The 27145-nt window shown below is 39.2% G+C and overlaps 1 protein-coding gene and 1 long non-coding RNA gene across 2 annotated transcripts in view; one reads left to right on the top strand and one right to left on the bottom strand.

Moving 5' to 3' along the window:
* The window catches only part of TOX3 (TOX high mobility group box family member 3), a 111773-nt gene extending 101446 nt beyond the window's left edge, over positions 1-10327 (top strand). The window contains exons 6-7 of the mRNA XM_055299677.1: positions 1333-1413; positions 6779-10327. Coding sequence (XP_055155652.1) covers positions 1333-1413; positions 6779-7522 — 825 coding nt within the window. The 3' untranslated portion in view covers positions 7523-10327. The remainder of the gene's footprint in view (positions 1-1332; positions 1414-6778) is intronic.
* Positions 712-27145, bottom strand: LOC129493460 (uncharacterized). The gene is made up of 2 exons (XR_008661137.1): positions 27101-27145; positions 712-904 (listed from the first exon to the last, which is right to left on the bottom strand). It is a non-coding gene; the product is annotated as an uncharacterized lncRNA (long non-coding RNA).

Below are 27145 nucleotides of genomic sequence, written 5' to 3' on the forward strand. Positions count from 1 at the left end.
TTTGTTCAAAAAGGGCACTACAAAGGGATTAGGTCCATCCCGCTTGCCTTTCCATTGATCATCTTTCTGAACCCTTTTGCTGTCCTGGTGGGTTTCCAAACTTTGAAGCTGCCTCTGCGTGTCTCATTATTGTCACCGGGCATTTGAAATTTTATTCCAAGTTCATTTTAAAGCAAGGCGGTATGAGAGGTATTCAGAAATTAGCCATGCTGGTGGGAGATACTTCCTCAGGGGCTTCGTCTCCTCTCCTTCCCCTTGCAACTCCTCCACACAAACGAAGAGAAGAATGGGTTCCTTGGGGGTCAGTCCCCCCACTTGCTCCTTGCATGAAACTCCAATTACCATTAATAGAAGTTAACTTTTACATATCCACAGAAGAATAGATCAACCCCTATGAGTGATAAAATAGAATAATTGTTTTCAAGAATGAAGAGTGGAAAGTCCTTGATTTTTATTTACAAATCATGAACTTTTTTCAGGAATTCATTCCTAGAAGCTTGTTTTGTTGGGATGGTGCAACATTAGAAATTTCTTGTTAGTTTGCACTGAGTTTATTACTGTAGATAGCAGACTGATTTTCTGTCCCAGAAATATAATTCTGAGGGACTGGAGAAGTGCAGCACCTAACTTTTAAACTCTGGAGAGAAAGATGCATGTTGATCGAACACCCAGCCATCAGACCACTTAAGAAAAGCAGAAGCCCAAATCATGTTTAATATGCTGGAATTTTATTTATGTAACTCAGTGGGGTCACTTATGGAAATCTCCTAGCTTGGATGATTTCTGACTTTTAATTTTGCTCCAAAAGAAAACCAAGGTTGAAATGCTTTGCTCTTTTCTCTTCTGTCTTCATCATTCTACCTGTTGTTTTTATCCTCTGGTTTGGTATAGTTTAGAAAGGTATCTGAGGGAAAGAAGACATTGATGGAGAAACTCATTACTTTCTCTAAAGTAAGCCATTTGCAGCAAAGCTTATTCTTCTTGCTACCTTATTTATTGCCTTAGCATGAGGTTTTCAGCTGTTCTCAAGAAAAAGTGATTCTCAAGTAATCTGTATTGCAACCCGAAATCTTTTTCTTATTTGTGATAGTAAATATAAAAATTGTGCTCCAGTGAGGGTGGCAGAGTTCTGTTTTGTTTTCATATCTCTCTCTCTGTGTGTGTGTGTGTGTGTGTGTGTGTGTGTGTGCACGCGCTAACATTTAAAAATCAAAGCCAAGGAGACCAACCTTTTTATGTGAGTTGTGTTTATGTGACCTAATTTGTGCAGCAGTTATTTTATAGCTGAGAATTTATACGCTAAAGGTGGTGCTAACTGTGGTCTTTTAATAGGTATATAAAAGGAAAACAGAAGCTGCCAAAAAGGAATACCTGAAGGCCCTGGCAGCATACAGGGCCAGCCTCGTTTCTAAGGTAAGCCTGGGCAGGGGCGGCCAGGCTCCGAAATAGTTACAGCATGGAAAACAGCCCTCAAGCATTGAAAACATAATTGCAGCTCCCCTAAAAGTTGATGGAAAGGCATCTTGAACAACTTGTAAACTTAGGTGTTTCCATTAGAGATTACCCAAATGATGATCTGAAAATATGAGTTAATTTAAGTAGCCGAGTCTAAGTTGTTTCTGAAAGATTTCCCTGATCTTTATATATGTGTATGCAGCTATATACATAATTTTTAAATAGGCTCTTATGCCTTCTTCTGGTCAGGGATTGAGACCTGTGCTAATGTCCTCTGTTTAAACTGGGAGGTATGTTTGTGAGGCATTTTTGGACGTCATATTATAAATTCTCCTGTAGTCACGTTACTATAATAGGGGGGCGTTGCATTTTTGACCAAACTGTTCCATATCATATAAATAAATAAACCTCATGATCATTGAAAATGAAATTATACTCCAAGTACTAAACAAAACCTATATGTATTATATAGAGGGTATACAGTGGACCCCGGTGTGTTATAAAATGCACCAATATCCCAAGCAAATGTCCCTCTAGATTATAATTACCTTAATCCAAAGGAATATGAGCTGTTACATTATATCAACATTTAATTAGCTTTGTCTGTTGCCTTTCTAGATTTTAGAGGTTTTGGAAAGGATAATTTGATCTAATATATTTTTGCTCTAGATAACTTTTTTCTGACAAGTAGAGATACAATTTCATTGTCACTGTTGCTGTCTCAAGTACAACCTAGGGTCTCAAAGCCATTTTAAAAGGGTTCATTCCCTTTTTTCTCTTTTCACCTGAGTTGTTTCTTCTTTATATTATATGTATTAAGTATTTGTATCAAGATCTACCATTTGCAGCTGCTCAGAACCAGATCAACAGAGGTCCTCCTCTCTTTGTTGACAGCTATTAGGATACTTCCCACTTCATTAGTTAGAGAAAACATTTATCAGGTCAATAGCAAAACCTCTTTCTCAGACTCTGGAAGACACATACTGGAAGATCTACCGATGTTGTACTCAGACTTGCACGTTGGTAGAAAACAGCTGACTGTGTGGGCTGCAGATGTTAAGAACTAAAGTATAGTTGGTGGTTAATTAGATGGAGTGAAGTGAATAGAGTAACAGTGTGCATGTACTTCTTAAGTGGATCATTTATTCATTCATTTATCCAGAGCAGGTATAGGTGATTTCGTGCATTAAAGCATGAATAATTGACCGTATATGGATTTAAACCAAGATCCGGTATCTCAAAAGGCATTCAGGGAATATTAACCATGATCGGGCTCATGAAGCCTGTGACTGACGTAGAGGGGATAACTTAAAACTTATACATTGCATACTAGAATCAGGATTCAGAAATACTTCCAGGCGGAATTCAATGACACCAAAAAGGAGAAAAAAAAAAAAAAAAAACAATAGGATAGAATTTAGAAGGAATAAATTTAAAATACTAGGGTTTGGCTTGTTTGTTTTGTAATTCAGTAAAGCACTTTGAGAGGATCCTAAATCTCTATTCAAAGAACTGTGAGGCAACTAATATAGTCCTTTAGGTATAAGCTTAGAATAATTTTAACCTGAACCCAAAGCGTGAAGTAGCTGCTAATATAGTGATCGCACAGGAAGCAACATCAGATTGTACAGTGATTATTAGACCACTTCTGAAGAATTGGTTCTGTTTTGGATCCCACAATTTAAAGAGAGATGACAATCAACTGATGTCTCTCTAGAGCGTTGCCTCCACGATGGCGAGGACCGAAAATCACATCATGTTAGAATAACTGAAAGAATCAGGGAGGCAAGGACTTGGAGGCATATGATCTTAGTCCTCAAATATAAGGGCCGTTATATAAGGGAAATGAAGTCGATCTTTGTGCCCAAGAGAGGAGAACTCATCCAAGGGGTGAGCTTACAGGGAGGGAGAGTTCAGCCCCAGCATCAGAAATATCAATAGGGTTGCATCATATGCACATTTAACTTATGCCTCTGCACGCAGAGCCTCAGACCTCCCCCCTTAAGATACAACTCTGCTATCACTTTTAATCTTTACAACAACCAAAGAAATTCATGGACGCTTACTATTAAACCATAAAGGAGCAAGAAGGCAGGCAAGGAAGAACTCTGTGCAATCATCCACCCATCTCCATTTACCATTAAGGCAGCATCGTAAAGGCACAATTGTGCAACTGAGCTGCCCAGGTGTTGAAATACAGACAGACTTTCTTTGTGTTTTTTTTTTCTTTAAGACAGCTTGTTAATTTTTCTTGTAAATTTGTTTGAGTTCATTGTAGATTCTGGATATTAGCCCTTTGTCAGATGAGTAGGTTGCAAAAATTTTCTCCCATTGTTGTGCAGAAGCTCTTTAGCAAAAAACAAACAACCCCATCAAAAAGTGGGCAGAGGACATGAACAGACACTTCTCAAAAGAAGACATTTATGCAGCCAAAAAACACATGAAGAAATGCTCCTCATCACTGGCCATCAGAGAAATGCAAATCAAAACCACAGTGAGATACCATCTCACACCAGTTAGAATGGCCATCATTAAAAAATCAGGAAACAACAGGTGCTGGAGAGGATGTGGAGAAATAGGAACACTTTTACACTGTTGGTGGGACTGTAAACTAGTTCAACCATTGTGGAAGTCAGTGTGGCGATTCCTCAGGGATCTAGAACTAGAAATACCATTTGACCCAGCCATCCCATTACTGGGTATATACCCAAAGGACTATAAATCATGCTGCTATAAAGACACATGCACACGTATGTTTATTGCGGCACTATTCACAATAGCAAAGAGTTGGAACCAACCCAAATGTCCAACAACGATAGACTGGATTAAGAAAATGTGGCACATATACACCATGGAATACTATGCAGCCATAAAAAATGATGAGTTCGTGTCCTTTGTAGGGACATGGATGAAACTGGAAAACATCATTCTCAGTAAACTATCGCAAGGACAAAAAACCAAATACCGCATGTTCTCACTCATAGGTGGGAATTGAACAATGAGAACTCATGGACATAGGAAGGGGAACATCACGCTCCGGGGACTGTTGTGGGGTGGGGGGAGGGGGGAGGGACAGCATTAGGAGATACACCTAATGCTAAATGACGAGTTAATGGGTGCAGGAAATCAACATGGCACATGGATACATATGTAACAAACTTGCACATTGTGCACATGTACCCTAAAACCCTAAAGTATAATAAACCAGTATGTATTAATGTAATAAAAAAAAAAAAAAAAAGATTCTGGTAAAAAAAAAAAAAAAAGACAGCTTGTTAATTTTTAACTACTAGAGTATATAAGAATTATGTACATGTTTATTGTGTGTATTCTACTTTATGGGTGATTTAATGGTTTTTTGAAGACAAATTTGAATATTTACAGGCTGCTTCTTACCCTAAGACCTTAGAACATGACGGTTCAGGAACATGCAGCCCCACTGAGTTGTGTAATGTGGAGAGCTGTCCACTGAAGGGGAGTGCCTTACAATGATGACATGTGTTCAAATAGAAAACATCAGAGATGGCTTTTCCTACACTGGATGACTCTCTGTATGAGGTTACATCTCAGTTTCTTTCCAACAGCAGGATTTTATAAATCAGAGTCATAAAAATTTAGAAATATAAAATTATTAAAGATAATGGATGGCTGCTTGATGTCTCCTAGATGCCCCTACAACACTCCCCCCCAAAACATCCTAATCAAATGAAAAATACAAGGAAAAAATTGTCTCTGGAATGAATCATTCCAATCACTGTTGCATTACTGGAAGAATTTCTTTTTGTGGAGGCAGTGAAGTGTTTTTAGTACAAAATGTAATAGATAGTTTCTCCCTATGTTCAGCCCTATATCTGCTGCTGCTTATCTTTTAACAGGCAATTTGGTCCCATGAAGTGGAACATTTTCCCCTTATCTATGACTCCTTTGATAAATTCTAGAAATCTTCAAAAATAGTTGATTAACTAAAACATTTCTAAAATTGTGAAAACTTCAATTTGGTATCTCTGAGGAAACCAATAATGGTTTTCTTATACTTGAGTGAACCTTGTTATAAATAATCACACAACACAGGGCTTTCAAGTATTCCAGTGGCCATTTTCTGGTAATAGTAACTGTTAACTAATAAAAATAGCTAATATTTATTGCTTCCTATGGACCAGGCACTTTCCTAAATGCTTAACATGTCAGTTCATTTAATTCTCACGACCTCTGCACAAGAAAAATACCATATAACCTGGCCAGGGGTGGTGGCTCACACCTGTAATCTCAGCACTTCAGGAGGCTGAGGTGGGTGGATCACGAGGTCAGGAGATCGAGACCATCCTGGCTAACATGGTAAAACCCTGTCTCTACTAAAAAATACAAAAAATTAGCCGGGTGTGGTGGTGGGCACCTGTAGTGCCAGCTCCTCAGGAGGCTGAGGCAGGAGAATGGCACAAACCTGGGAGGCAGAGGTTGCAGTGAGCTGAGATCGCGACACTGCACTCCAGCCTGGGTGACACAGCGAGACTCCACCTCAAAAAAAAAAAAAAAAAAAAAAAGAAAGAAAGAAAAATACCATATAACCCAATGTTACAGATAAGGAAACAGGAACAGATGAGTAAATTAACTTGCCCAGTGTCACAAAGTTGTTAAGTCAGAGAACTGCAATTGAACTCAGGCAGCCTGTACTCTGTTGTCTTTAAACATATGGTACTCAATGGTAAAGTCGTTAGTACAGACTTAAATGCAGAAGAATTGTTGCTCTTAAATATGTGTATCAGTTATCTTTTGCCACAATAGTGCTGTGTAACAACCATCCCCAAAGCTCAGTGATGTGATACAAGACAAGCATTTATCCTCAGAGAGTGCCAATTGGTTGGCTGGTTCTTCAGATCTAGGCCAGGCTTGGTAGAACCAGCTGGTCTTGCTTTTCTGTCTGGGGTCAGCTTGCATGTTGGAGGAGGCTGGACTCATTCACATTGATCACAGTTGGCTGGCTGGCAGTGAACTGACTCTTGAGGGGGGTAATTGGGCCACATGTCTGTCATCACGCACATGGCAGGGGCAGGCTTGAAGCCTCATCTTGGAACTGGAGCAGTATCACTGTCATCACGTTGTTAGCTAAAGCAAAGGCACAAGAACCGCCCAGACTCAAGGAGGTAGGGGATTTGACTCCACTTCTGGGAAGAGTGAAAGAGTCACAAGACAAAGAGTACAGATACAGGAGGGCATGAATAATGGTGGCCATTAAAAAAAATCAATGTATAATATCTAAAAATGCTTAAATATTTTAAATACTTATGTGTTGTAACAGTCTGGAATTTTCTCCCCCAAAATGCAGGCTGCTGCTGAGTCAGCAGAAGCCCAGACCATCCGTTCTGTTCAGCAGACCCTGGCGTCGACCAATCTAACATCCTCTCTCCTTCTCAACACTCCACTGTCTCAACATGGAACAGTGTCAGCATCACCTCAGACTCTCCAGCAATCCCTCCCTAGGTCAATCGCTCCCAAACCCTTAACCATGAGACTCCCCATGAACCAGATTGTCACATCAGTCACCATTGCAGCCAACATGCCCTCGAACATTGGGGCTCCACTGATAAGCTCCATGGGAACGACCATGGTTGGCTCAGCACCCTCCACCCAAGTGAGTCCTTCGGTGCAAACCCAGCAGCATCAGATGCAATTGCAGCAGCAGCAGCAGCAGCAACAACAACAGATGCAACAGATGCAGCAGCAACAACTCCAGCAGCACCAAATGCATCAGCAAATCCAGCAGCAGATGCAGCAGCAGCATTTCCAGCACCACATGCAGCAGCACCTGCAGCAGCAGCAGCAGCATCTCCAGCAGCAAATTAATCAACAGCAGCTGCAGCAGCAGCTGCAGCAGCGCCTCCAGCTGCAGCAGCTGCAACACATGCAGCACCAGTCCCAGCCTTCTCCTCGGCAGCACTCCCCTGTCGCCTCTCAGATAACATCCCCCATCCCTGCCATCGGGAGCCCCCAGCCAGCCTCTCAGCAGCACCAGTCGCAAATACAGTCTCAGACACAGACTCAAGTATTATCGCAGGTCAGTATTTTCTGAAGACGCATTTGGCAGATGGATTTGCATATACCGAGGAGAGTGGCATAGGAGGGAAAAGCATATGTGGCTGAAACCTGTAAGTTGGTGTTGGTTATGCAGAAATGTGTAACAGATCAAACGGTCCTCTCAAGTGTCTATTAGATAGGCAATAAGAACTACAGTGTAGCTGAGTAACATCTTTTAGCTGACTATAAATCACTTTGTTTTTAAACAAGAAAAGCTGTGCTCTTTTATGTGATGCCTTTTTTATTTATTCAGGCTATACCTACAATATGTGAATCAAACTGTTTAATGAATCCTGGGACATATTGATGACTATAAACTGGCCTCTCTGAGTCATAGAAAATGGCCTTATTTTTCCAGAAGTGAGTAAACCACACTTCCAGGCTATCTGAACTTCTGAAGCCCTAAAAATAAAAAGCACAGTTGTAACTACCTGAAATATGAAGATCCAGTTTCATACAAACATTTGTATGATGTGAATAGTTGATGGCATTTTTTTGTCATGAAAAAAAATAATGTAAATCACAGACTTTTGCCAAAGCTCTTATTTTTTTCCTAAATCTCTCCAGAAAAAAAATGCAAGTGATTAAATTCAATTATTGACTAATTTCCACTTTTTATCCATGACTTCTCCAAATCAAACCACAGTATATGTTGTAACAATATCTATGACCACTGTTAGCCCATTATATTCATTCCAATTAGAAGAAAAGAAATGTGAATATTATATTCCGTGTTTTGAGTGACAAGTTTCGAAAAATAAAAACACTGTATTTTTAAAAGGGAAATGCACTTAAATGAAAACAGTTATTACAAAAGTTAAGATTTAAAAAGAAAAAGCAAGAGTTTTTATTATGATGTAATACCAGTAGAATATTTAAAAGGCACACCACATCTGAATAATCAATGTAAATATTTTCTTTCAAAGTTGTAAGTTTTCATATTATGTGCTGTAAAGTTTTCCTAAATGAGGCTTTAACGTAAACACTGGTGACATAAACCATTCATTGCTACGTTGCTTATTGTGTTTTTATGCTGTTTTATACTTTTTTATGAGTTATGATAGCAGCAATTAAGTTGTTTGTATTTTGCTTAACTAAAACAAAAATGCTTTTATCTTGCTATAGAATAAACACATTTCAGTAAAAACTGTGAACTGTATTTTGATGCAACAACAAGGAAACTGTTCACTTTTCGAATAAAATGATATGTCAGATTTCATTTTTGGTTCCTTGAATACATGTAAGATGGGGAAATACGCCACATACCAAGTTTCATTTGAGTCCAAGCATCATCTTCCATTTTTCTATTGGAAATATGATATTTATGGCCAAGAATATGCATTGCATAGCCTGAAATGAAGATCCTTGAAAAAACCAAAACAACGTATTGGCAGTATTTGTGTAATTGTCTTTTTTTTTTTTTTTTTAAGATGCAAGTACAAGGTAAGTATAGAGAAAAAAGTAATAGCTTTTTTGAGGGGGCTAGAGCTAGCTGGGTATTGTGATGTTATTGCTATTAAAATGGATGGTGAATGCTAATTCTTAAGCCAAAATAATTATTTTGGTGCCCATTTATTCCCCCCTTTTCTTGCTCTGTAGCGGTTCCTCTTTGAGAGCAGTGTGACCACTATCCCCAGTTGTCTTGCATGATTAATTACAGCATCTGTCCTGTCAGAAGCTATAATGAAGAGGTCTTGATAAAAATTGCAAATTACCACTGGCAACAGTCTTAAACTGCTTATGATAAAATGAAAATTAAAAACAGCAAGTGTCAACCCTGACCAGAATCCTAATCTGGAAAGAATGAGGGTGTGCGTGGTGCGCTCCACAGCTACTTTGTGCAAGACATTCAAAAATAATGGAATACGGATCCCTCAAAGTTGTTGTATTTCAGAGAATATTTACTGTATGTTGTGGGTTATGAATAATGAATTCAGCTTTCAATATTTCATAATCCTCTCCTACTCTGTATTATGTACAAATATTGAACAGCAAGAGATTCTAATTATAAATTTATGGATTTCTTGCTGTAGAAAAATTTATGTCTAAATTGAAGCTTTTCATAAGATGTATTAGTTGACAGGTATCAGTGTTCAAACAGCCTTAGAATGATGCCTAATTACATCTACAAGGGAGTGATTGTATTCCACAAAGAAATGATGTGCTAGCATCAGACCCATCAGAAGTAGAGCTCGAATGGTAAAAGATTTTCTGTGAATTGAAACTAACATTACATAACAATAACCATTTTATATTCTGTTGTGAAACCTTTAGACAAATGTCTTCAAAATTAATTGCTAAACTACATGTGACAGTAATTGTGTATTAGTTCTGTAATTGTCATTTTGAAAACCCATGAAGTATTGCTTGGAAAAAAATGTCACTAGTGATAAGACTTAATTGCAAGTGAAGTCTGTTTTCAACTGTTTGCAGTTAGAAGCAGGTGTTGTAACATCTATTAAATGATTTTATAAATCTTAGGTTTTATCACATTTGATTAAATGCTGCTAAGCCACTGACGGTCAATTCCAGAGGAAAAAAAAAGTTTAATGACTACAGTTTATAAAATTAATCACCAGGCAAAATTATACATTTAAAATGTCAAAAGGCTTCAACCATGAAAAGAATTCCTCAACCTTGTTGCCAAATTATTGTTTTCAGGATTCACAAAGCATGTTATATATCCATTTATATTTCAGTTTATACATATGACTGGTTTCTATTCCTGAGACTTAAGTAAGTACTTGGTGCACTTTTTCTTTTGTTACAGGTCAGAAATAAATCAGGATAATGAAAAATAGACATGAGAAATGTGGTATCTGATTAGTGTCATACCTAAATGGCCTAAATGCCTTCCCTTTTAAGTGGTCTACAGACACCCCCCCCACCCCCACCACCTCCATTTCACACACACACACACACACACACACCCCTTGTCTCTCCCAATGCCATGTAGACATTATTTTATTACTCTGGCTAAACATGTGCTCTCTTTGCATTAACCCATACTGCTGTATGATGAGAGAACATAAGGCATTTTCATTTTTAGCTGACATGGGGTCATTAGTTCCCGAGTCAAAGAACAAAAGCTTAAATGCCTTTGTGCAGCATAATTTCTGCAATATATTACCACCTGACGGAGGTTTGAAGGCTTTCTAGACAGATGGATTAATATCTCAAGTTTAAGTAGAAGTCCTCCACTGTGTCCATTCAGTAAGCTTTAGACATCTGAATGGTTTCTTTCCCATTTCTCACTTCATGGAGCATTTTTCAGCACTGGACTTCAATATAACCTTTCCTCCCTGCCCCCCCACCCCCCTTTGTTTGGCTTTTGTTTTGCAACAGCTGTTATTATCGTTTTTGGTCAGCTGTGATTGCTGGAGGCAAAATAGGACCAGATGGTGTTTTGCTATGCATGAATGGAGAGTTAGAGGAGTTGGGATTGAATAGGCCAAGTTTGAATGGTGTCTATGCACCACCTGCCTGCCTTAGCTGTGGCGTACACATCACAGTAGCATGATCCGTCTCAGACCTACTAGAATCGGATGGGAAAGTGGAGAGCTGGGGTGGCTTTTCCCCATATTTATTGATCTTCCATGCACTAACAGAATAATGCAGTGTACAGTCAATTTGAGATAATTGGATATGACACAGCATGGACATGTAATCTATCACTCCTGAATTCTGGTTCACTTTAAGGATCTGACTTCTCTCCCAAATACACACACACACACACACATACACACACACACACTCAGTAGCAAATAATGGGCTAAGTAGGCGCAAGTTAAAAAAATACATAAAATAGACTTTTAGGAGTCTGAGGTTTTGGGAAGGGAAGACATTGAAAAATGTGAATGCAAAGTGAAGAAAACCTGGTATTAATAGAAAGCCCTCCATATTTGTACATTATTCTTCAGGTATTACACATTTATAAAAAAATGTGCCTTACTAAGAAAATCAAACAGATATACAACCCAACTTGAATTCTCTTAAAAAATATTCTTAAATAAATAAATGTTTTCTCCCCATCCCCTTGAATGCAGTTAGCTTTACTGATGATCTGAACTGACCTCAGAATAAAGACTTTCCCTGAATTTTAAAGCCAGTGAGCATGTTTAATCCTTGTAGGTTGTGATCCTACAGGTGTGTGGGTTGTGTGTGTGTGTGACTGAGGAAAAGCTTAACCATCCAGAAGACGACGGCATCAGATATGCAGACAGAGAGCTCCATTTGCCTAAGGCCCTAATTACTTAAATTTACCTCTGCTACATGCAAAACACTGCGATAGGTCCCAAAGAGATGCAAAAACAAAAGTGCCTTCTGTTTATTTTGTATATGTTTGAAATTTTTCATAATAAATGTTTAAAATAAAACAAAGCCATTCTGAACTTCAGGAGCTTTCATTTTTTATTGAGGTGGAAAAGATACCCACCAGACACAATGATTTGTGTGCCCATAAGAGCCATTTTTAAAGTGTGTTTTTTAATCTGAGAAAATTAAAATGTATTTAGAAAGGGGAGAGATTGCCATTGGTTAGGGGTATTAAGGAAAGCTACATGAAATTATGGACATTTAAGACGTGCCTTGGAGATTGTGTAGGATCTGAACAGGCCAAGATAAAAGTCATCCTGGTAGAAGTAGATGACATCTGCAGCCAAAGGGAGAGCAGAGAAAATCCGTTCAGGTTGAAAGCACAGGCACCTCAAAACTGCCGAAGAGAATCAAACAAAACTGGACAAACAGCTTTTGTGGAGGTGAGTAGGAAAAGCACTGGAGAGGAAGTGTGGGGTCAGATTTGTAGAAGATCTGCTGGGGAATTATGATGAACTCAAAAAGCACTGAAGGCATCCAAGTAAGGCAGGTATGATGAGAATTAATTGAATGTATGAAGGCTGAAGTGTTTAATCTATTTTTTTTCGAAGGGAGTGTCCAGGGGACACTGAAAGCTGAAAGAAAAATGGAACAAGATGACCACTTGAAAATGTATCTCAATATTTAATTATTCATATGGATAAATGAAGCCATCGCTTCATGTGCTTTCTCCTCTTTCTCATGCCACTCCCATCTTCCTGGTGCAAGAACACACCATCAACAAAGCCAAATCAAATCAATCAAGGTGTTTTTTGTATGTGTGTGTGTGCGTGTGTGTGTGTGTGTGGTGGCAACTGTAGAATAAGCCTTATCCTTCCATTAGCATCAAGAGAGAGATCATTTTCTGTGTTTCTGCTGTGAAAAGAAAGCTATTTTCACCACTGGTAAAAAGTACCTCTTGGTGCTTGAACTCAAATGTGATGAAGGATGAAAGAAGCCCTTGCTTTGTTGCTGAGTAAAACCTCAGGCAGCACTGGGAGAGATGTTGGTTACGGTCTCAATTTAATTTCAAAGAAGAACCTTCACAGAAAATGTGAATGTGGATGTACCCTTCTTAGCAAAGGAATAATGCTCTTTTGTGAAACATATCATTATCCCTGGCATTTGTATAGCACTCTGGACTTTTCAAAGCAGTTTTCTGTGTATTACTTCATTTGGTTCCCTTTCTAGATAGGGTAGAGTTAACCTCATGTAACAAATTAGGAAACTGAGGCACAGAGGGGTGGTGGCGGCTTGTTTCAATATCTCTTTTTTTTAAGAGGGACAGCCCGAAATGGAATGGATATGTCCTTGCTCTAGGTCAAATATTCGTATATGTATGACATATATATTTGATATAGATTTATGCCTATCGTATATTTGTATATAAGATGTGTAAATATATGTTTGTGTGTGTAGCTAGCTAGATGACACATCCATCACAACACTGAACAGAAACATTACTCCGTGCTTTCCTCATGGCGAGGCAGGCAGTAAGGCAGAGTGAGTGCCACAAGTAGTAGCCAACGTTCTCAATGGGGCTTAATGCCACATGGGACTTTTTTTGGTGTGAATGCTTTCCAGTCTATTTTCCCTACCTCTCTGTCATTCTTTTATATTCAAGCAAACACCTTTGCCTTGTGGTATTCAAGTGTTATGGCTGGAGGTACTACAAAAGTGCCAAGGCATAGTATCCTTCTATACATTTAAAAAGAAAAACAAGATTTAAGGAAGCTTGAGATGGGTGAGCATCGGGTAGGTGTTCATTGTTAAACATTATTTAAGGAATCCAATGAACCGCTCCAATGTCGAGCATGAAAAATCTAAGACAATATAGGGGATGTATCTTCCCAGGAATTATGCAGTAACAACACTGTATACTGCTTCATGAGTTACCATTCAATTTCTGAGACCACATGCCCCTTACTAAGTGCGGTGCATGCTACCACTCATTTGTCAAAGGAGATATGTCCCAAGTCCACAAGATTTTATTATTGTCTTAGTTTTAAATGAACAGTGCACTAAAGCTACCTTGCAAATGGTCACTTGCTAAAATTGAGTAGAAGTGAATGACAGTTTTGAACATATTCATCCAGACACCAGGTATGAGCATTCTGGTATTTGAGGCTTTCATTTGCAAGGTATTTGAGTGACTTATCCAGAGGCAATTGAGTAGTGGTTTTTTTGAGATTCAGGTCTTACGTTTATTTTCAGATTTTTGGCCTATTTTTTCTTACCAGGCAGTTTGCCTTGTGTCTAAGGATATATTGTTACCAGGAAAGATGCTTCTGATAGCATTTCTTGTTGTGTCATTACTGTCATTCTTCTGACATGCAGAGAGAGCCTTAATTTCCAGTTTGTCACAGTGAGCGAAAATGATGCCATGTTCTAAACCTGCCTTAATTGGTAATTTGCAAATTTGATATAAGATCTTAGTCCAAATCATTCAGGCCTGCTGTTGCAGCCCTCACCCTTTTTGCCTATTCTTAATCCTCTCCTCTATAATTGATATTGCGTATGTGGGATCCCAGGGGACAAATAATAGCATCTGAGGAAATTACCTACATACAGTCTGACTCCGTGTGTGTATTTTGGATGCCAAATTAAGACATCCATTTTTCGATATTTGGACTGTTACCTGGAAGGAATGGCACCATTTTGTTCATAATAACACTTTTATAAATTGTGTCCAAATGCTGGCATACCTAGCTTGTAACTTTTAAATGATGCTTAGAATATTTTGGCCAAAGAATGTGAATATAGCTATAGTTCTTTCCAAATCAGAAATTAATTCCATGGGGGAACTGCAATATCCTTTTGCATGCAACAAAACCATTGTTTATGCTGCTTGGAGGTAGAAATTTTGTAACAAAAAAAAGAGAGAAGAAACAGTATGTTTTTTCATAGCTTAAATCCTAAAGTCTTAGTTGGCAAGGAGATCAGGCCTTCTAATAAGGAAAATTTTCAAGACTAAAATATGCTAAAGGCCAGGCGCGGTGGCTCACTCCTGTAATCCCAACACTTTGAGAGGCCGAGGCGGGCAGATCACGAGGTCAGGAGATCAAGACCATCTTGGTGAATACAGTGAAACCCCGTCTCTACTAAAAATACAAAAAATTAGCCGGGCATGGTGGTGGGCACCTGTAGTCCCAGCTACTAGGGAGGCTGAGGCAGGAGAATGGTGTGAACCCGGGAGGTGGAGCTTGCAGTGAGCTGAGATCGTGCCACTGCACTCCAGCCTGGGTGACAGAGAGAGAAAACATCTAAAAAAAAAAAAATGCTATAAAGGTGACAATGATATTGACTTCTAGATCATCAAACACCCAGAAATGTGCTCATTGGGCTCAGTCGATGGCTAAAGACAAGCAACAAATCTGAGCAGAATGACTTTTGAGAATGGGCACAACTTATCTTTCTTAGATTGGGTTAAATTTCTGCAAAGATATTTTTGTTTATTTGTAGGTTGTATCTGAAGTTTGTTTCCTGCTGAAGAACCACTTATCTATTGGAGACAAAATGTTTACTTTGTTCAGTCCTCTCAAAGTCAGGCTGTCTTGAGTAGGTTAAATAGCTGTCAATAGAGGTTTAAATTCTTAGACCAAAGATTGTTCAGAGATCAGTCATATTTTAAAAGTTGCTGTTCTCTTTAATTGTTAAAACTTTTTACATAGTGAGGGGGCCTCTTCAGGGGGAAAACTTCATTTGGAGAATTCTGGAGGAACAGCTTGGAAGGGGCACCGAAAGACCCTGATAGCACTTCATGAAGGGAAATTTAGGAAGCATTCCTGTTGGCCAAATTTAAGGACCTAAATCTGTACCACACATATAGGAAATGAGCAGAAATCTGTAGCACAAAGTAAGTGCACTTAATGCTGAACAGAACTGCAGAGGTGTGTCAACATTCCAGGCACGTGGGCCATGATTTCTGCCGTGATCCTAAGCTATCAAGGTTATCAGGCTTCAAGTCAAAGGAACGGAACACAGCTGGAGAAGATCATTGGATTCATGTGGATTGTGGAAGCCTAGGCAATAGCCATGAAACTGCTTGGCCCCAGAACTAATAAGCTACATTTTGTAAGCCCGTATTCTTACAACAACTAAGAGTTTTATGTTTGATACAGATGGTGTTTATATAGAGTATGTGAGCTCAGCGTGAGAAGTAGTCATAAAACAGACTGGGGTTTGGTATAATTATTCACAATTACTATTGTATAATTGAATGCCATAACTATTATATAAAAAATATTTTAAGAAGTAGACTCACTCATACTTCCACAATAGTTCTTAACAATAAGAGACATATGCTGTAAACATCGTAACATATTTTATGGTGTTTACAAACTTACACAAGATTTGGCGAAGTTGCAAATATAAAAGGCTGGGTTCTCTTTCTTGCATCCTTAGGGGAATCAGCTGCCCTTACTCACCCTTAGTAGCAAGCTCTCCTTCTAGTCACCTGTGGACTTGAGAAGTCAACTGCATTGGACCACCCAAATGAATGAATGAATGTGGATAACAATATTTTGGCAGATACAAAAGAGAAGAGAAGAACGGGCATGTTCTGTGGAAAATACACAATTCTCTAGCTTTCTCCAAGTCAGCAAAGGAGAGTTCTGTTGGGCCAAATTGTGGCAATTGGCACATGAGCATAATGCTTATTTTAATATTTCTGGATGAAATTGGTGAATCTATAGTGTCTAATTGTTATATGCATAATCTCCTATGTTTTCTAATAGAAAGATAAGCCTATGTCCCTATCACCCCTAAGCTACAAAACAACCAAAAATAAAATTCATTACAGTTTTAAGTGAAACTTCATTTCTTTTTAATTGCATATACAAAACAGGTCTGTGTTCATAAGCATGGCAACTCTTCATGCAGGGAACAGTAGAGCACAGGAAGCGAACATTAGAACAAATGACTTTGTGATAGTTTTGTTTTCTAACACACCTGTAATGGGAATGGAAATCATGCAGTCCTTTGCTCCTACTCATGGGTGGCATCCTTTGCTAAACTTTTGCCTGTTACTCTGGAGGCTAATTGCTAAGCTTTGATGACAAAGTAGTTTCAAGAGATGTCCAATATGTGCTATGTTAGCATTGAGAGTGAGAAGCATCTTTACTGTCTGGACCCCTCTCCAATTTCCATGATTCCTAATGCAGAGGAGCACATGCCAGGCTGGAGACCATTACTCGTGCAAGCCCATCTTCTGTTGTCATAATGACGGTGCCCTTGAATATTTATCTGCCAGATGACAAACAGGACATCTTGTGCCTTAGCAGCCTGGGAGAGTGAGAGTAAGCTCTCGTTACATTGGAAGCCAAGACTTAATGTTCCAAGCCTGAACTGAAGCAACCTGTCTTAGGTATGGTTTCCAAAGAGAATGCTTCCAAATGTCCTCCTTGGCCCTGGAGGAGGGAGGCAGTGAAGTATGGCTTTAGTACCTTTACACCTGAGTGTGTAGCTTCAGCCTTTCAGAGATTCTCAGCTATCTTGCTGTTTCCTATACCTGGAAGATGGCCAAGAAGGCTACTGACTCAATGAGAGCAACAACACATACAGTGAACTCCAGGATCAGAGTTCCTGAGAAAGAGAATGTGAATGCTTAGTGAGCAAGGATGCTTGGAGTTTCACCTACCTGAGTCTGGACTCGCTCACTCTAATATTTTTTTGCAGGTAGCACACATGCATACATATTTATGTACTGCTAAGTTTGACCTACACTTTACAACTGTTTCTTTATGATTGTATAGTACCACTTTTTACCAACCTGGCTTAATTCTATGGTGCAAGCAGCCCAAGGGACTGTTAATAAAAGAGAACCATTGTGCTTTCTGATGTCACCCTCAGTGCTTAGGATTTTATTTCAAACATTCTAGCTTCCATTAATAGCTTGCTGTGAATGCATTACCTATTAATTATTCTCACCTTGTCATGTTTACAAACGTTGCTGTTTTTCTCTAAGCTTTATAATATAGAGTATCTATTTATTTGACTTTTTACCCTTTATCCCATCATCTCATTGGCTTACATGCCAAAATAATATTATCCAATTGAGTCATTCACTTACGCATTCATTTAGCAAATATTTACATGGAGCCTTCTCTCATGGAGTTATATTCTGATGGGGGAATGCAGTTTTATTCAGTAAGTATTGGGGCACCCAATAAATGCCATAAATAAAAATAAGCATGGAAGGGAGAGAAAGAGGGTATGGGGTGGATAGGGGATGAGCTACAAGTTTAAATAGGGTAGGCAAGGAGGGGCTTATTGAAAAAGTGACAATGGATGAAGGATGATTCTGTGTGTTTATCTGGGAGAAGATCATCCTAGACAGAGAAAAGGTGACTAAAGGCTCCCAGGTATGCAGTGTTTGAGATGCTGCAAGGCAGCGCCTGTGATTTGAGAGGAATGAAAGAGAAAAAGCAGTGGATGAGGTCTAAATGGGAAGCCCCAAGGCAGGCTGCGTAGGGCAGTGGTTCTCCATCCTTGCAGTGGATCGCAATAGCTGTACATTCTTCCTTAGATGTGTTAATGACATTGTGGTTACGTTGGAAGAAAAATGAATTCTTAATTTATTGAGTTGCATTCTGAAATATTTATAGATATCGATAATCTAGATAATGACTATCTGGATAATGCGATGATGTCTGAATTTGCTCCATAGTAATACAAGACAGGGGAACTGGATGGGGATGTGGAGGGGGCAGGATTGGCCATGGGTTGAGAGATGGCTGGATGATGGATACACAGAGGTCAAAGTGCTAGCTTGTCTACTTTAGTGTATGTTCAAAATTCTCCATAATAATAACATTAAAAAGAATTACCTGGGGGACTTTTAGAAAAATAACAGCTCCAGGAATTGATGTAATTAGTTTTGGGTGCAGCATTGACATTGCTTGCTTGTTTGTTTTTCATAAGCCTCTCTAGGTTTTGTTAATTTCCTATTAGTAGGAGAACCACAGGTATAGGGTCTTCTAGGTCATTCTTAGGACTTGGGATTTTACTATGAGTGAGAAATGAAGTCAATGGAGAATTCTGAACAGTCGACTGACACAATCTGCCTTTTGTTTGAGACAGATCATTCTGGCTGCTGGGTTGAGGATAAACCATAGAGGAACAAGTGCAGAGGCCGGCAGATCCAGCAAATTATAGACAAAAGTAATTACAAAACAGTTTGGTGAGGGCTGCGATAGGAGAGAACATAGGGCACATAGAAAGGTAGGCTGAACACACATATTGTCAATCCACCCAGCCACTGCTCAGCAAAGAGGGACATTCCAAAATATGCTGGGATGCTGTACTGTGAAGGAGTAATGATATTTCTGGCCTTGGATAGAATATAGTATGCGAGAGAGTGAGATGACCTAGGAAACCTCCCATTGCAGGGGAAAGTCACTTGTTCTTAAAGACCTTTGATTTCCTTTACCCAAAGTAATTACTGCATTGCAGTTTTTTGTCCAATCTTCACTCTTATTTCTGATTTTTAATGAATAGGACAAGACTAGGAGGGGCAGAAAGAAGAAATGTTTTCAGAGTCCAATATACAGAAACTTAGCCTGTCATCTTTCACTCACTTGTGAATGTACAGAAGGCTTTGGAAATCCAGCCAAACCATTCAAACCACAGTCTTCAATGACAGTTATGGCATTTTCCCCACACGATGAAATCTTCCACATTTAGAAGCAGAGCATTGCCCATCACTCTGGGCTGTATATTCCAAATATTACTTTCAGACACCTTCTTCAGTAAATCTTCTATAATCCCCAGCAATATATGGAGTGAGCCTTTGTAAGGTTCTGTATTGGATCTAGCAGGGAACAAATTGCCTGAAATGCAAGTTTTGCTTTCAGGTAGCTTTTTAACATGTATGATCATTGCTATTATTATTATTTTATTTGTACAAGTTGATGGGGTATATGTACAATTTTATTAAATGCATGGTTTGCATAGCAGTCAAGTCAAGGCTTTTAGGGTATTCATCACCCGATTAACATACGTCGTACCCATTAACAACTTCTCATCATGTGCCTCTCTCCCATCCCCTCATCCATCCCAGTCTCCACTATCTATCACTCCACTCTCTATGCACATGTGCACACATTTTTTAGCACCCACTTATGAGTGAGAACATATGATGGTTGACTTCCTGTGCTTGGTTTATTTAACTGAAGGTAATGACGTCCAGTTCCATCCATGTTGCTGCAAAAGATGTGATTTCATTCTTTTTTATGGCTGAATCATGTAGAGAGCTTACATTCTGGTCCTCCCTCTTTTCATACTAACCATTGCACTTTATTGGGTACACATACAAGCATTTGCTGATAATCTAATTTGTTATGTAGGTCACTACTGATTGTAAAGCTCATGGAATACAGGGTCCGTGTCTTACACAAGAATGTTTACATTCCCCTCATCACAAGGTGGGCCCACAATAGATGCTTACAGATGTTGATTGACTGATTTCTAGATAATTTTTATGTGAAGTCAATAATAGGATGCAGAGTTCAAGAATAGTGCATCTTCAAAGTTATTGTAGGGGGATATTCAGATGACTATAGCTGATCTGACTTAACCCTGGAGCATCCGGAGAGCTCTCCATATCCAACACACCAAAAAGCACGTGGGAGGGGAAGCTGAATTGTTAGATTTCCCAGTGGCATCTAAGAGGATTGTGGTGTTGGCCAAGACTCTTACTGCTTTCTCAAGCATAAACCGTCTGGCCCAAGCCCATCTGGCTAAGGGGGGAAGAAATAACCAAATTTGACATTGACCCAGCTTATCTCTCCTCCAAGAAAACTATACCTCTGCCTTCCATGTTGACTTTTCTCTTTGGACCACCTCAGCCCTTCTGTATTTCATTTGCTACATAAACACCTTTTTATTGCTATAAGTTGATGTTATGCTATACTTTGTGCATGTATAAACACTGTCTTTTCCTTTAGCACCTCAGAAGGACAATGCCTTCTACTTCTTCAGAAGCCCAAAGCACATGCTCAATAGTTTTAAAAGAAACAGAATTAAGACAATGCATTATTCTGTTTATTCCTGTTTTAATTAGTACTCTCAATTACAAGAGATAAAAACCCAAATCAAATTGGATGAGGGAAAGTAAGCGCATTTATTTGCTTGTATAACTGTGAAGTCCAGGGACATAAGTAGCTTCAGACACAACTGGTGCCAAGAGTGCAAACATGTCATCAGCACTAATTTTCTCTCTATATCTTTGTTCTGACTTCTACTGGGGTGTTTCCATTCTCTGTTTTCACTCAATGACTTCTGGAAGCCCAGCTCAAATATCCGTACTGCTAGCATTTCCAGCAGAAAAGAGAATGGTCTCTTCTCTCACCATCTCAATAAAATCTCTGTGTTTAGCTGGGTCAAATTGGGTCTTGTGCTCAAGTATAAAGCAATGACGATGAGCTAGTGTAGGGTACTGATCTAATTGGTTAGGTTCAAGTCACATGCTCATCCCCAGAACTGAGGATGGGTTCAACTCCACGAGAAGTACATGGGGTAAGAACAGAGAGAAGTGCTTCTCCTGTGAAAAACGAGACCCCTGTTGTCAGAAGAAAAGTGAGTGGATGCTGGGTGACATTAACAGTGCATGTGACACACTTTTTGCAAAGAAAATTCTTTTCAGAGAGTTGGCTGATAAGAAAGCATTTCTCAGGAGTCTGGGAAAAGGAAAAACTCACTTTTGGCTTATTCCAAAATAATTAGTTTTATGGCTTTTGGAAGGTGTTCTCGTACTCTCAGCCTGCCTTTTATGTGAGGACATTGCCTAGAGTCAACTCCAACAGTCTATTCTTCAAAGTAAGGCCATATGACCTGCTTCTTGTTCAGATTCCCTGTCCTTGGCTTTATGCATAAAATAAGGAGAAACCCACCAAACATCCATATCACACTTGCCTCCTCTTGTTAACTTCCCCGTGTGGCTGTTGAATAAATGATTGAACATAGGGCAGCACTTAATCTTCCTAACAATAGCCCTCCAAACATCCAACACTGTCAGATGCTTTCCTGGCATTTGAAAATACGCCTGCAGCAAAACAATCTATTGAATTTTCACAGTGACTAAGACCTTGTGGACAAAGAAGACTGTCTGTTAAGCTGCCATCATTTGGCAAAATCAGTGGCCATGGGGCCTCTGGGGGAAAAGCAGAAGACATGGATGGTAACCCCCAAAAGCCAGCCAGGAACGGGGTGCTGGGGCTTTCCCAAGCTTGTACACTGACTTAATGACTTGATTGCACTCCAATTTGGGGATATTTCAGGGTGTGGGCTTGGAAGTTGGGAAGAGGGGTAGCCCTCCATAGTATAAGTGGTGTCCTAGATGCTTTAGATGTAGCATTCGTCACTGTAAGCCTCCGTGTCTTGGCTGTTTTCCTCTTGCTCCATGCAAACTCTTGGTCAAGGTTGGATTTGCCACCAGGATACTTCCTCCAATTTTCCAGCACAGCATCATCTTATAATTTCAAAAAATAGTTGATATAATATTTCAGAACCCTAAATGAGATTTAAAGACTGGATAGTGAAATGTACGTAGCTTTGGATTATTTTGTTGGTAATAGACACTACTTAGCAGTGATTCTCTGCTCTTGGTGATTTCTCCTTCTCTGGCACTGGCCCCCGATACACTGGACAGTGTTTTTCAATACACAGTCTTTCTGGCCGTAGCTGATGGACTCAGGGGCAGACACCTGTCCCTGGGTGAGCCAATCAGCTTATCCCTTCCTGGAATTTGCCAGTTGGAGCAGAGCCTGAGGTTCAATGGAGTGGAGTTAATATTAGCACTTTCTTCAGTGTTTCTTGGTCTTTTCTATAAAATGTACAGATTCCAGCATACCCTCCCCGCCCAAAGTTCTGATTCAGCAGGTGTGGGTTAGACCCAGCAATCAGTGTTTTAACAAAACACTTTAAGTGAGTCCTATCATCAATTGACTTGGAAAACACTTGTTAGAGAAGGTTTAGGAATCTTCACTGTGGGATTTCCTTAGCAGGCTTGGTCCTTCCTTCCCAAGTCCGGGCAATTTTTCCACTCTTCATTTCATAAATAAGCCTAGTACCTCCTCTTTTGTCTTTATTTATTTACTTTACTAGTGTTCATTTCTATTGCTTACAATAAAAGACTATGAATTTGAAAATATATCATTTCTTGAGGGACCAGACAAAGGGTATTACATGTTGATATCAGAAGAGGAAAGAAACCGTAGATGCGTACGCCAGAAGTAGATGAGCTAATTGAACAAAGCTCATAGCTGAGTGGGGGAAGACTTCATGCTAGAATATGCTCTACATTCATTTTCCCTGGAAAGGAGAAAAACATAATAAATGAGGGACTCTGGCCTTTTAAGAAAATTAACAAGCTGTAGCTATTGTTTTTGCAGATCTATGTGACCTATTATATGCCTGACGCCTTATTTTTTTCCTATCATTTCATTTTCAGAAACTTGCCAATGCCCCAAGCCTTCTTGGTCAATATCCCCTTTGTACAAGGATGCCCTGTGTTCATCTTTAGATGTAACATTGATATATGAGATAAATGAGGCTAAATTGGAAAAGCACCATGATCCCCTGTCATGATCCCTTTGACAGCTGGGTCAAGAAAGGCCAGGTCAAATGTTTTTTTGGTTTTGTTTTGTTTTGCTTTTGAGCACACAGTCAGTGAGATGTTCTGTTTTTGTTCAGTCTCTTAATTCCAAGCCACTGGTAGCTAGCTTCTGCCTGCTTAAGTCAGATGTGTCTACTAACATACATAGATGTTCTTGCAAAAGCACCAAACTTTAGTGGTCAGTTGCTTGGGTAGTCTTTTATTTAACCAGAAATCTTTCATTTAAACTTCAGTCTTGAGCATTAGAAAATTTGTGACACAGTGTTCCCCAAATGAATAATAATGCCACAGACAGAGGTTTCCCAAATGCACATTCTTTGTAAGAAATAAGGGATCTCTGTAGTAAGGCAACTGACTTCTACAGCCCTAGTATGCTTTCTGTTTTCTTTTTTCCTGAGAGCCAAACTTTACAAATAGCCTTTACCACCCCTTTCCAATATTTTGTATGTGGATGGGATTCCGGGTAACTCTAGATTTCCCTAAAAATACCAGTTTGCACTTGGCTGACAGTATGACTCTAGACACCCCAAGATAAGTTGATAGAGAGTAACAGTGTCCACTCTAATATATCAAACATTTCTTCTTATTTTTCAACTGTGAACTGCCTTTTTGTCCCTTCTCACATTGACAGCCTGCTATCAATTCCAGCAGGGAGAACACAGCCTGGATATTTGCCAGGTAATTAGTTGGCTATAAATCAGTGAGATTTGGTCATTTTATTAAGCATGTTCAGATCTTGTTAGCAGCTCCTCACCAGGGCCCATCAGCATTGTGGCAGCTTTAGTTGGTTAATGTGATATTAAGCCTCCTAGGTAATGAGAAATTGAGAAAAAACCTCATTCAAATTGGGTAATGTTTGGTGTCCTTATTTTTGCATTGTACATTGGTATCTAATATCAACTGTACGAACCCACTGTCAGGAAGCAATGCCATCTCTTGTTCTATTTTTAGTGCCTTCTCTCGTTGTGAACATTAAAGTTGCTCACAAAATACCAGAGTGATGTTCTCTCCAGGCATTCTGGAAAATCCAAACCTTCCTGATGTCTCCTCTGATGTAGGGAAAATGACTTTAGATCTTTACTTAGTTTTGCTAATCTGAGAAGGTTAATGTGTGTGCCTTAGAGTTAGGCAAGACTTTTCTATTTTTCAAGTATCAAATGATTTCACTTACAAACCTGATCAATCTGAATTTTTTGGGTCATTGGTTTCAGCATCAAGTTTTTTTCAGCATCATGAAATTCCATCTTCTACTCTTTCCCTATGGAAGTATAAGCTCTCCTTTTTCTTTTCCTTTTTGCTTGTCTGTTAGCTATTCTTCTTTTTTGGTAACTGCCTCCTGGTGTTCCTTCATTTACGTGTCATGGATGTTGCCGACTCCGTTTTTGGCACAAGGATAGATGTGTGAACCAGGCCTGGCCACTGAGAGCATCATGTCTTATTGCTCACAAGAATAGGCTTACAGATGGACATGTGACTCAGTCACAGTTTATGGAACTGAATTCTGTGAGGCTTTTTATTTCTAGATCTCTTAGGAAAAAGATAATCCTTAGTTTTTCTAAGGTTGCTCAGAATCGAACATAACAACTAACTCTAGGAGAGACATTCCATGAGTGGAAATGGTGTCCAATTGAGAAAAGTGAAACCAGGAAATCAAAGAGTAAACCTGAGTCTCGTGACATGATTTAAGTCTCTGGATCCAGCTGTGCCTGCAGCATGAGTTGGACTTCTTAATTATTCATGCCAATAAATTCATTTTTCTGCTTAAGTCATTGAGTTGGATTTTTGTCAGTGGTAGCATGGGAGTCCTAATAACCACAGGTCTTTGCCTCCTACCCCACCTGCCTATTTTTCTTACCCTGGCCCACTCCATTATATGCATCTCCATCAAAATCTGCTTATTCTCAAAGATTGAATTCCATGTCCTTGCTTCCAGAAAGTTTTCCCTAGTACTTCCCCTAATAAATTGAATTTCTCACTCCTTTATTTTTCCACAGCATCCTAAAATTCCCCATGACATTTTTTGACATTCACATTTCCATTTATTATAAGCTTTCTGGTGATGCTGTGTCCTGAACACTGTAGATATTCAATAATGTAGTGAATCAAAATTAGTGTCTTTGGAGGCTGCAAGCACTTTTCACCTTCTTAGGAAACAATTAGATTAGCCATGAGTCCCCTAAGCAACATTTCCCAAACTGATCCATTAAATATCAGTGTACTTTAAGGTACTCAAATAACAGGTGCTTAGCTATAAAAATGTCTTGTGGTCCAGCAAACCTAGGAAACTCCTAGTTAAACAAATTAACCTAGTGCCTCTTAGAGCATTTATTAAACTAAGAAACAACGTAACAGAGTGGACAAGATGTGGGGAGATGTGGACATAAAATGGCATGGGTATCAGTCAGGGTCCAGTGAAGAGACAGAAGCTGCAACGTCATTTGAACTGGAAAGGTTTAATACAAAATTGTTATTAACGAGTGTCAGGGGACTGGTTAATGAGGAATAAAGAGAACTAGAAAGAATATACGATGAGATTCACACCTGATGCAGAGCAGGTGGTTCTACCCCCACTGGATGGTAGAGAAGTTCACTGAGGTGCCATAGACCAAGGCTGCAAGCAGGAGACCACTGGCTGAGAGCTCAATAAAACTTTCCCAGAAACTGCCCAGTTTGAACTGTTGAACTGACTTCTCAGATCTCACCTTCAAGGGAATAAACCCTTTATAGTCTTACTCTGAAAATTGACATGTTTTAATCTTTCTTTCTTCAAATGTACTGGCATTGATAAACTGCCAGTATGGACTTAAAGTTGCCTGAGGTTAGCAAACATTTTTCTTTTTCTGTGCTCCATAGTGCCTTGAAAAGTGCCAAGTATACAGTTTTCCCTTTTCCAACTTTACACATAATTATTTGTACTTCTTTGTGGCACTTCTTTTTTAATTGTTATTATACTTTAAGTTTTAGGGTACATGTGCACAATGTGCAGGTTTGTTACATATGTATACATGTGCCATGTTGGTGTGCTGTACCCATTAACTCGTCATTTAACATAAGGTATATCTCCTAATGCTATCCCTCCCCCCTCTCCCCACCACACAACAGGCCCTGGTGTGTGATGTTCCCCTTCCTGTGTCCATGTGTTCTCATTGTTCAATTCCCACCTATGAGTAAGAACATGCCGTGTTTGGTTTTTTGTCCTTGCGATAGTTTGCTGAGAATGATGGTTTCCAGCTTCATCCATGTCCCTACAAAGGACATGAACACATCACTTTCTATGGCTGCATAGTATTCCATGGTGTATATGTGCCACATTTTCTTAATCCAGTCTATCATTGTTGGACATTTGGGTTGGTTCCAAGTCTTTGCTATTATGAATAGTGCCGCACTTCTTATTTTTATGTTGCATGAATTATATTAGAGGTTCAACAAGAATTCTAGTTTAAACCCTATGTCTTCCACTAAGATTTCCAAGACTGACCCAGAAGGGTATTTTGTTTTTTACCTAAAAACCTGTATTTTACTCAAACCTGTATTTAAACTTTATTGCTATTTGCCTGCATTCCTTAGCTTCCTGTTTCAAGGTCCCCATGAAAGTATCTGACTGACTTGACATCTTGGTAGTCTCGATGGTATGTGGATGATTTTAGCTGA

Source organism: Symphalangus syndactylus, chromosome 11, assembly GCF_028878055.3.
Source record: "Symphalangus syndactylus isolate Jambi chromosome 11, NHGRI_mSymSyn1-v2.1_pri, whole genome shotgun sequence".
NCBI classification, from domain to species: domain Eukaryota; kingdom Metazoa; phylum Chordata; class Mammalia; order Primates; family Hylobatidae; genus Symphalangus; species Symphalangus syndactylus.